Source organism: Monocercomonoides exilis (assembly GCF_001643675.1).
Source record: "Monocercomonoides exilis strain PA203 chromosome Unknown scaffold20-1493094, whole genome shotgun sequence".
Taxonomy (NCBI): domain Eukaryota; phylum Preaxostyla; order Oxymonadida; family Polymastigidae; genus Monocercomonoides; species Monocercomonoides exilis.
The window spans coordinates 1,257,793-1,269,070 of record NW_027150565.1 but is presented as its reverse complement, the minus strand read 5'-3'; the positions used below and the strand labels follow the sequence as shown (position 1 = coordinate 1,269,070).

General features: G+C 34.4%; 3 protein-coding genes across 3 annotated transcripts; 2 read left to right on the top strand and 1 right to left on the bottom strand.

The window, feature by feature from the left end:
* Window positions 1-249: 249 nt before the first annotated feature.
* On the top strand, window positions 250-1,623 carry MONOS_2323 (putative steroid 5-alpha reductase; the record flags this gene model as incomplete). The annotated part of the gene is made up of 2 exons (XM_067872238.1): window positions 250-270; window positions 328-1,623. The coding sequence occupies 2 exons, from the start codon at window positions 250-252 to the stop codon at window positions 1,621-1,623; spliced, it is 1,317 nt and encodes a 438-aa protein (XP_067728261.1).
* Window positions 1,624-2,878: 1,255 nt separating this feature from the next.
* On the bottom strand, window positions 2,879-3,922 carry MONOS_2324 (uncharacterized protein; the record flags this gene model as incomplete). The annotated part of the gene is made up of 2 exons (XM_067872239.1): window positions 2,879-3,643; window positions 3,704-3,922. 2 exons carry the CDS (start codon window positions 3,920-3,922, stop codon window positions 2,879-2,881), a joined length of 984 nt encoding a protein of 327 aa, XP_067728260.1.
* A 3,726-nt stretch (window positions 3,923-7,648) lies between these two features.
* Window positions 7,649-8,116, top strand: MONOS_2325 (uncharacterized protein; the record flags this gene model as incomplete). The annotated part of the gene is made up of 1 exon (XM_067872240.1): window positions 7,649-8,116. The coding sequence occupies one exon, from the start codon at window positions 7,649-7,651 to the stop codon at window positions 8,114-8,116; it is 468 nt and encodes a 155-aa protein (XP_067728259.1).
* Between the last annotated feature and the right edge of the window lie 3,162 nt (window positions 8,117-11,278).

The following is an 11,278-nucleotide window of genomic DNA, read 5'->3' as shown; positions in this document are numbered from 1 at the left end:
GAAATTTGAAGAACTTTAACAATTAGTATAGCAACGCATATTTTTTAAAATAAAAGCTTGCATTTATAAATGTCTATAATTGTTTTTGGACATAATTTACTTAAAAGCAATTTTATTGTATCAGCATTAATAATATCTGCAATAAATTTTATTGGCTATGCTATAAATTCACGTAGATCAGTAAATTCGCAACTCATTTTTCTTCCTCTTTCTGTACTCGCTTCATTATGCTCCACTTTTAGCCTATCAATGTTTTTCCATGCAAGACAGGTTGGCTTAATTATATTAAATTTTATTCTTTTTCGCACTTTTTATTCTATTTTAAAGGTTTTGTTATTTGCTTTAACATCAACTTGGGCTGTTAGATTGCTTTCTCATTTTTCGTCGCGCCTTGCAGAAAAGAGAACAAAAAAACGTTTGAATGGAAATAGGAAAAAATCAAGAGCATCTTTTGTATATTCTTTGTATATGTCTATGCTGGCATTTGCTTACTGCGTTCCTTCTACACTTGTTGATTCAATCAGAGATGTTAAACAAAGATCAATTGCTTTTCGAGATGTTTTCGGAGTATCTTTATGGCTGCTTGGCTTTATAATGGAAACAGTATCTGACTCTCAACTTAAAAAATTCAGAAATAAAATGTCAAACAATAAAAGGATTTTTAAAGGAGGATTGTGGAAGCTTATGAGGCATCCAAACGTTATTGGTAATGTTATTTCAATCTGGGGACTTTTTATCCTCTCGTCTTCGACAATTCTAAACAAAGAGTGGTACTCTATTATTGCGCCTCTATTCTTGACCGCAATGCAACTATTTGTAACAGGCATTCCGTTGCTTGAACAAAAAATGGAGCATAAAGAATGGATAGATGGAGAATTTGAGTTGTACAAAAAGATGACTGGCAAATATCTTCCTATCACCGAAATGTGGCAGAACTGGGAAATGACAGAACGTGAGCAGGACCAGATTCAGCAATACCCAGAAGAACACTCAAATAATCGATTTCTTCTGAACAGAAATAGTGACAATGAAAGGAGAAGCGATCTGAATGAGGAAAGATGGCTTCAAACACATTACAGCCAAAGAGACCAGGGAAATGACAGCAGGCAGTTCGGGCAGATTCTCAGTCGATCGGTAGCTCCAAGTTCGTCGTTGATGAAGAGCAGAGCTTATCCGACGCATCTGTATTTCAGAGAAGACGAAGACGAAAGCGAAGACGAAAGAGAAGAGAAAGACAACTATGGATACCGCCGATCCGCTGATTACGCAAAAAATGCTCGAAAAAGCCAAAAAGCAGAGCAGAGCGAGGACAAAAGCCGGCAGTCGCGCAGCCAACGCCGCTCGTCGCCCAACCATCGACCTTCGGTCATTGAGCGCTCTCCAAAAAATGACAGAAAATCTGTGGAGCATCAAACACACCCATCCCACAAGGCAACCGATTCTTCAAACAAAGCGTCTTCGGCTGCTGCCCAATATGCAACGTCGTCACTGCTTATTCCAATGAAGCTCCGCTCGAATCGTGTGATTCATGCTGATAATGACACAGCTGAAATGATGGCTAAACATATTGACAGACCAAGACTTTCTTCACGATACGCCAGAGAAGAAGGAGCTGGAATCTAATAATGGAACTTCTTTTAGTGTGTTTCATTTGCTAATGTTTCATAAGCATTCATTTCATCTTTAAATTTTTTGATGGTTTGATAATGTTCGTTACCGAGCTTGCAAATAATCCTTTTTGAAAAAAGACTTCGTTCGATCCGAGAACAAATTATTTTTTTTCAATGAAAGAAAAGAAAAGAAAAGAAAAATCTTTACAAATACATGAAAACAATAAAACAATAACTCATTTTCAAAAACAATAATTTTATATTCTATCGTAAAGAAAAATAACTTGAAAAAACTTGAGCAAAAGAAAGCTAAATAAATCTCATCTGAACAGAATAATAACATATTAATTAAGCAAACAAACAAAATAATAAGTTGATAAGAATTCCATTAAACTAGTTTGATGCATAATTTATAAAAAACGGATATCTGATTATTCTCACAATTGAATATCAAAAACCAAAATGAAATCTACATAAGAGTTGAAATTAAAAATTGAAATGAAAATTATTCTGCTTCTTCGACAACATCACAGCCGCAAGAGGTTGAGGAAATGATGTGTTCTTCAATGGAAGCATCATCACCCAATCTTTCTTCTAGAATTATGGTTCAACAATTTAATCAAAAAGAAAATGGAATCAAGGAACTGCAGATAGTTATTTGTTCAATAGCTGGCTCCCTCTCATAGCGCAGAAAAAAATCGTTGGAAATTGCAGAAGTGATGTAGATACATGAGGCAGGCCACAACAAGCTCCATGTGCCTCAATTGAGTTTGTAATCTTTGGCTTTTGTCTATTCAAAGAAGCATCCCTCACTCTCCTCAACTCCACTTCCACTCCTTCACAAACACTTGCCTTCATTGTGATTGACAATATCATCACTTGAAATGATGGGCATTTCTTATTTCCTTTTTATTTCACAATTATCACAAAATTTGAAGGAGAGGAAAAATACTTTTCGAAATGACGGCTTGCGCAGTGAGAAAAGGTGGGTTTGAAAAAAAGGAAGATAGTGATTTGAAATACGATGATGAGAAATTGAATGAAATGAATGAAGAATGCATGAATTGAACCGGATATTCCTTTTATCTAACTGTCGCTATCTCTTAAGAGCATGATTGAAAAAACTCTCTTCTCTTTTAATTTTTTTGTCATTTTTGAAAACATTTGTCTTCTTTTTCTTTTTCAAAATCACTGATTTCATTCCATTCAATCCTTCATCTCATCTCTCTGAGATAGCAATTCAACACATGTTTAAATAAATATCTTTTTTATAAAAGCACAAGCAACCGTGCCAGCTTTCTGATGAAATAATCTTCGTAAAACGTATCTTGTATCATGCACAGGCTCAATCCAATAATGCAATCCTCGTATCCTTCTTCCTCCAATTTTTCAAATATCTTCTTTTGCAAAGCCCTTCTATTTGCTTCGTGAATGTCTCCAACAAGAGCTTCATTCAATCTTTTTGATAATCTTTTAAAAAACAACAAATAATATGTTAGCAACTCATTTGTTGTATCCAATTGGATTATTTTCTCCAAAACAACATCAACTGCTCCGCTTTCTATCAAGTCTTCAGCTTTCACATGCATGTTCAGCGCTGCTTCTTTAAATAAATACATGCATCGATCGTTTATTTCTTTATTGCAATCATACGCTAATCGAAACACACCCACAGCGCTGCTTAAAAGCCCAAAAAATTCATCAGTCAAAAACCCGCATGTGGCGAAGAAAGAACTCGAGGTTCGGAGCCATTCCATTAAAACAATCTCGTCTTTCGTTTCTCTTTCTCCTTCCTCCTCCTCCTCTTTTTTCTTCCAATCTATGTGTTTTGAAAGTTCATCCAACTCTCTTCCTGCATCTCTTGCAAAATGATGTTCACTGACAATCTTGCTTTCCGAACTGCTTTGAAAAGAAATTCTATCAATCAAAAACTTCCAAGCAGAATGATGGGCAAGGTAGGTGAGGTTGCGATGTTCCCGATGATACTGGATGATTTCGATGACCTCCTTCAAATATAGTTCTTTATCCAATTCCTTATAATCAAATAAGAAATGATAATAATAATATCAAAAAGGAAAAAGAAAAGTTCATACAAAATGATCAAAACAAGTCAATGCGAGTAAAGCTAATTCCACTTCTGTTTGAGTCTCCTCGCTTTCCTCTTTCTTCAAAGCAACTTTTAAAAGACATGGCACACATATTGGAGCCAATTCAAATTGGATAAGAATACTTAGAGAAACATAGCATTCACAAAGATTAGCAAGAAGATTTTCATCCTTTCCTTCCTTTTCCTTCTCTATATCGACAATCATCTTCTCAAACCTTTTCGAGAGCAACGAATCTGTAAAAGAACAAATCTTCAATTTTTTCAACTCACAGTAATATCCAACATGCTTCAGAAAGAACAGTGAATATTCAATTGGTATTTTTTCATAATCAATCATTTTTTCCATTTCATCATAAAATTCTTCATTGAAGACTGAAATAAATTCACCTTCATCTATTTCTTCAATCAATGCGATCATTTCAAGGATTATCTGTATTTGCTCATCAACATCACAATCTTCCAGTTGATTAAACAATTCTTCAAGTATCATAAAAAGCATGAAACTGAGCATTTAAAACATTATGAAATGCACGAACCAAAAAAATATTCAGTTGGAGACAGTTCAAGTGATTCATCAATTGAATCTCCAACATCGTTAACATCCATTTTGTTTGTTATTTGTTCTTCTCAATTCTTAAGAGTGTAATCATTATCGAATTGAATTCAAAAACAATTACCGTAGAAAAAAATGAAACTGAAAATAAAAGATTGTCGTTTTTGACCACAAATATCAGACTGAAATTGTTGCTTTTCTTTGAAAAAAACACTCCAATTTTGGAATTTGTTATCAAATTTTGAAATATGGGGCAAAAGTTTTGTTTTTTTAAAAAAAAACAATAATTTGCTCCTAACTTTTTTTTTGTTTTTGTAAAATAAAGAGATAGACAATATAAAATAAAAAAGATAATAGATTCTAATTAAATTAACGAAAGAGATAAAAAAATATTTTATTCATGAAAATATTGTTAGCGTCAATAATGGTGGACACTAACTTAAATGAAATTGAAACAAAGTTCGATAAACCCAAAATTTCATAAGCCCTGTTATGTTGTTGTTGTTGTTGAAACAGAATAAATACAGCATAAAGATATTTTTGACTCACTTTTATCTGTTTATTTTCTGGTTAATGATAGTCCAAAAATTTTTTTGTTTCAATTTTAGTTATTGATGAAGATCAAAGGATCTTTTTATTATTTTTGATCATTTGTTTTGCCCATTTTTAACCAACTCTCTTTTTCCGTCAAGTTTTAGGGATAATGTCATGAAACATACACATTGACCATTAATAATTCCAAATATTTTTTTGTTTTTTCTTATTTTCTCGATTATTTTTTTCATTTCATCGTTTTTATAATAAATTGGAAAATTTTAATATTTGATCCGATCGAATATACCTCTGTGACCTGATAAATCACTTGAAGCCTCGTATGTCACAAAATAATAATTATACAGTCAAAACCGGATATAATCACATCGGTTTTTGCACAACTTTTTATGACAATATTTGATAGTGATTATATACGATAGATAAAAATCGCGTCTATATTAAATTGAATCAATCAAAGTTTTAATTGCAGAATTATTAATTTTTTCAAAAGGATTGCTTTATATTTTTAATTTTGAATTTATTTTATTTCGATAAAATATCATTTTTCATTTTTTTTTAAAAAAAAAAATTGAAAATCAAAAATAATATAATTTGAGATCAAAGATCAACTTCAAATAATAAATGGGTGAAAATTTTTGAAAAATCACTTTTTTTTAGCCTGATCAAACCCACAATATATTAAAATAAAATTTACGTTTTCCGTAATTATTTCTAAAAAGTTATATTCGCTTGTTTTTTCTTTTTATTAGCATTTTAAGTTTTTCTTTTTTCAAATTTCATTATGAAAATCAAATATATTTAATTATAATTGAAGTTTTTTACAATATTTTTTGTTATTTAACAAGAACTCGCACAATTTGAATTTTTCCTTTTTTATTTCACAATACAATGAGCTTATATAATTTTATATTCAACTTGTCACAATTAATGCAAAGATAATTCAGTTATGATTATGAATATATTTTATATTAGTTTCAAATCTGTTGATTTTGAATTTTTTGATCTTGCAGGTTTTTAAACTCTGAAACTTTCAATGAATACAAAAATGAACAAAAATAATTAGTTGTGAACTTTCTTGTATTTTAACTGGGGAACAATTGATCATAGTTGAATATTATAGCGAAAATGTTAATTGTTTATGATCGATAAGTTGTGTTAGTTTTTTTCTTTTAGGAAATAAACAAAAAAGAAAAAGAAAAAGATTTCTGAACATATTTTTCGAACTATCATCATATGAAAATGTAGACTGCTTATTTTATTTTAACTTTCTTCATTTCATATAAACTTATTCAAGGAAGAAAGACTATTCCATCTTTTTCAGAAGTTCGAAAATATCGAGCGCTTCTTGCTTTTCAAAAGTTTAAGTTAAACTGTAGACGCTGTGTTTGTGAAGCAGATCGAGCTGCTGGAAGACAAGAGAATATATTTCACAAAGAGTCATGTAATCATAGTAGAGCGGCATTCTTCTCTTCTTTAGGCGCCTTTTGTATTCTTCGTCTGCTTCGCAGTATAGAAAGCAGAGAAGTGAAGAGAAGGAGAACAAGAAGGAGCAGCACGAGGACATGAAGCATGAGATGAAGAAGAGGCATTCGGAGATCTCTATGTTGATGCAAAAATATTCGACAACGGGCGGATGTTGAAGTGGACGAGATGGCTTGCTGAGAACCTGCTGGAGAATTACAAGATAATTCGGATGAGCCAGAGGAACATTTTGGAGCTGAGAACTGCATACAATGCAGCAGCTTCAACGCTGCTGGAGCAATTTGTCGAGATGATGGAGAAGAAGGAGCTGATCAATGCAGAGATTTAGAAGGAATAGAAGTTTCAGAAACAGCATAGTGAAGTGGTGAGTGGAAGCCGAGGAGGGTCGCATGCGATTTTGTGGTTTCCGTTTGCCACACTTTCTTTGTTGGCCTCTGCATCGAGTGGAATAATTCCTTCTTTGGCTTTATTGATTCTGCAGTTGAGGCTGTGTGAAAAGTGTTAGGAGAAGATTGCAGCGATTATTAAAAATGGAAGTGCTGTGATGCTTGGGCCAGACCTGAATGGGAAGGGAGTTGTTGCAAAAGTGTGGCGCAGGGTGAGTGTTGCGAGAAAAATAAACAGCGATGGTGGAGGAGGTGGTGGAAGAGCAGATGCTACGGTGCAGTAGAAGATGTACAAGATAGAGAAGGAAAATGAAGATACTGATGGCGCTGTTGAAAGTGAAGGAGCAGACGATTTAAGAGCAGAATGAGCTGTTCAATGAGGCGATTGAGAAACAATAAAAGATTCTTGCACAAAAGAAGCATGATTGAAAGAAAATGAAGGCGTCGTGTGAAGAAGCACTGCAGTGGCTATGAAGGCATGCGAAGGATAGATGAAGCAGGGAAGAAAGGGGCTGATGAACCTTCTTTGCTGGAAGTTTCGACGGAGATGAAGTGGCTGATGAGCACAGTGTATGGGTAGCAAGAAAAGATGGAGGATAAAAAGGTGCGTATGCTTCAGAAACCGCTCGCTTTGTAGTCGTCTGTGCAGATGCAACTGGTGCAGATGCCGCTGAAGACAGGGCTGCAGCCATTGCTGGCGTGGATGCTGTCGACGATCTGGGGGATACATGGAGATAATATTGCAGCAAACCTAGGAAAGGGCTGCGCTGTGTGATCGGGAGTTGCGGTTCCGAGGCAGTGGTTAGTGGATTTTGCGTTCATGTGAACGCGGAAGAAGCACACGGAGCAGAAGAATAGAAAGTGAGCGCTGCAGGGGATAATCCGCGAAGTGGAGTTTTTTTGGATGAAATTTGTGGATGTTAGGTCGTGAGGGAAGCTTGTGCTGGAGGAGTTTATGGTAGACGAGATATTGTTTTTCCAGTTCTTCAAAATGGTGGTTGAAAGAGCGTCAGAGAAGAAGATCAAGATATTTTTTGGGAAGTTTGAGGGAATGCAGTCGAAGAAGGGGGAGGCTGATATATCTGTGTTTTTGGGGTTTCTGCAGAACTACTGCAGGGCAGAAACAGCAACGCGGAAGGAGGTGATAAAAGCTCTGTATAATGTTATTTTTTGTTGCGATATATCGATTTCTTCGAATTCTTCATCAGGGGCAGCTTGCAGAGGAATTTCGCAAGATGAAATGGAATTTCTTCAGTGTGTGCTATCAGAATACGCTTCATGCATTGCGACAGAGGATCTTCTTGGTTGCATTTTGATTATCTGGGTGCTATCTGCCATGATATGCATCTGGGCTAAAGGTGCTCCAGCGCTTCAACTTCTTCACTCTGTAATTGCTGTTGCAGAATATGTGCCATGCAGTTAACTGTATATCTCCTCTATTTTGGTCAGAGAACGGCGCGATTGTGAAAACGGCTTGCCGGTTCTCGACAATTGTGTAATTGTGCTTCCCGTAGTGTCAGCTGGGGTAGTGCTGAAGTGGTGAGTGGAGACTGTACAGTCGGAAGTGTTGTGGAAAGAAGGGCGGAGGACGTTGTTCCAGATGGTGCGACTGTTGTTGGAGCTCACAGTGCTGGAGGAGAAAGAAGAGGCAGAGGAAAAAGGAAGAGGGAGAAAGGATGTTGATATAAATAAGGTGAAAAAGCGGTTATCCAACACCGCAAAGTGTGTTTTGAGAAAATAATCAAAGAGAACCAGATGAAGCTGCAAAAGTAATGGACCCTCCGGCTGCTGAAGAGCGTGCGCTGCAAATGCTGAAGCTTGTGGAGTCGGAGAAATAGATAGAGATTCCACAATGAATTGGCAATCAGAATAGGTGAAATTCTTCATATGAAGGAAAAAGTTTGATGAAAGGAAATTCGATTCGTGAAGACAACAGTGTTGAGAAAATGTGAAAGGAATGTGAATGAAAAGAGAAAGTGGACGTTAAAAGTCAGATGTTAAATTAAAGCCTTATGGAGCAGGAATGGGTGCAGAGGTGATTGTAGACAATGAAACGATTGAAGAGATTACGACATTTGAAAGAGATGATTGAAGTGATTTCAATTTCACTTTGAATGCTGTGGTTAAGTTGGTGTCGCTGCGGATGTGAACAATGCATCTTTCTATTAACTCAATGGCACTTTTGTTTACGTTCACAATGCTGTATCTATCTCAGATTTGCATCGAGATAGCATCTGATAACTATCTTCTTCCGTGCAACGACCGCATTGCAACTTTGCATATGCGCACTTCCTCGTCTTATTCTGATCCTTTTGAATCTGTTCGGCTTCTGGCTTCTTCGAGTGGAAAGCGTTGATCTTCCTCGATTCATCAACCAATATCTACTGTTACAGAGCATCGTCTCATTTATCATCTGCTTCGACTGTGGATTCTGCGCATTTGTCGATTTCTTTCTTCATCAAATGTCTTTAAAATGTCGCGTTATTGTTCTTTTTAATCAATAGAATATTCATTCAGTTGGTGGAAAAGAAATTTCTTGTGTTGACAATTATTAAAATAACGTAGTTTCGGAAATAGTCTTTGCTCTGTTCACACTTTCCATCTGAAGGATCTCATTCTGAACGTTTATCAGCTTTGAGAAAAATTCTGTTTCTGAAGTTTGCCCACTTCCTGTTGATATGTTCAATCTGCTAATATGCATCTCTCCTGTTCCAGTAATCTCAAACAGTCTTAACCCACGATTATTTTCATATGCACAGTCATACACAAGAACAAAGTCTCTGGCAGTCAACGTTACTGTGGAGACTGAAAAAAGAGATAACCCTGATGTTTCAAATTCAATTTGGACTGTTGCTGCTAAATCGCTTTGGCCATAAATTGATAAAGCATCTGTTCTTCAATTCACGCTTTTGGTCTCGGTAATTGTTCCTGTGAGTACCTCAATATCAGTAACAAATTCTGGAATCGGCTGTGTGAGACAGCGGCTGATGGTGCAGCAAGGATGGCTTTCATCCCGTCCACATGCATATGTATCAATGGCATTGGATTCTGAATCATTTGAAGAAACAAATCTCACGTTTCCAAAATCGTTACGAATCCATTCACTTCGATCAAAAATTTTCATATAATTTGCGCTGACTCTGTTTTTTGTTTGTCTGGTTAAATAGAAGCATGTATCAATGTTGTTTTCTGAAGAATAACAAAGATAAATATCATGTCCTGTTTTTACACATGTATTATTGTGAAAAAAACAATAACAAAACAGTGTTCCACAATTAATTGAATTTTTGATATGAAAACAGAGTTGCCTCCACACATTGAATTGCTATATGAATTATACAATTTGAATTAACAATAATGTCAGCTAAATCTCAAGGAATAATTGCTCCTCCAGCACCATAAGAAGAACTGCCACATCTACAGTTATCAAAAAACGAATTAACACTGCATTCTTTTTGCCTATCACTTAAGGATGTTCAAATGACAATTGCTTCATTGATGTTCAGAAGAAGGTTTAAGAATTAAATGATGCTTCTTCTGCCATGTGATTTTATGAACAAACAGAATTATAATTTGATCAATAAATGTAATAAAAACTGGATATTTCAAGAAATAGGATATTATGCCCTAAATGAGTTCATATAATAATTTTCATCTTGAATGAATATATTTTTCTTAAAGAAGTTAGAATGGAAAGAATCAAACAAATATATTATGGATTGATTTTTTGATCTGAGGTGATTTTTCAAAAATTATCTCCCAAATGCAAAGAAGTTTTAGAAAAGTGGCACATAAACGCTTATTAACGACAAATTCAAATCACCCATGTTAATGAAGAACGAACATCAATCAATTGAAGAATAATTCAACTTATACGATTTCATTTTCTCATTAATAACACTTTGATATGTTTTTGAAAAAAGACAGTTCTTTCAGTGTTATTGCAGACATTATTTAATTGTTAAATATTGCTTTAAAACAGAAGATTGTTATTATTACTATATCAAACAAACAAGTCAACAAAAAAAAGTAATTCATCAATTTTTAACAAATTTTCGAATGTAAAAGTTTCATTGGGACAAAAAATTTCTTGGAAGCTTGCTCAAGAAAGAATGTTCTTATTAACAATTTCTTTGTGTGATATGTTATTTGATCATTATTGTTGCACCAAAAATTATTCAAAGTCGAAAAACTTTCAACCAAAGTCGAAAAACTTTCATTCAAAGTCGAAAGTTTTCATTCGAAGTCGAAAAAGTTTCATTCAAAATCGAAAATTATTATTCAAAGTCGAAAAAGTTTCAAACGAAATCGAAAAACTTTCAAGCAAAGTCGAAAGTTCGAAAAACTTCAAAATTTTAAAAAGTGACTAAAATCAATAATAGTCTAAAAAACATCGTTATTGTTGAAATACTAATGATATTTGTTATTTTAATGACTTTATCTTTTTTCCCGATATCATTCTTTGCTTTCTTTTGTCCAATTGCATATTAAAAATTATGAGAGAAATTCAAACATTTTTTTAATCTCATTTCAATTGAAAGAACTCTTCTTCATAGAAAATTTTTCATAGATATTTTTTATTTTT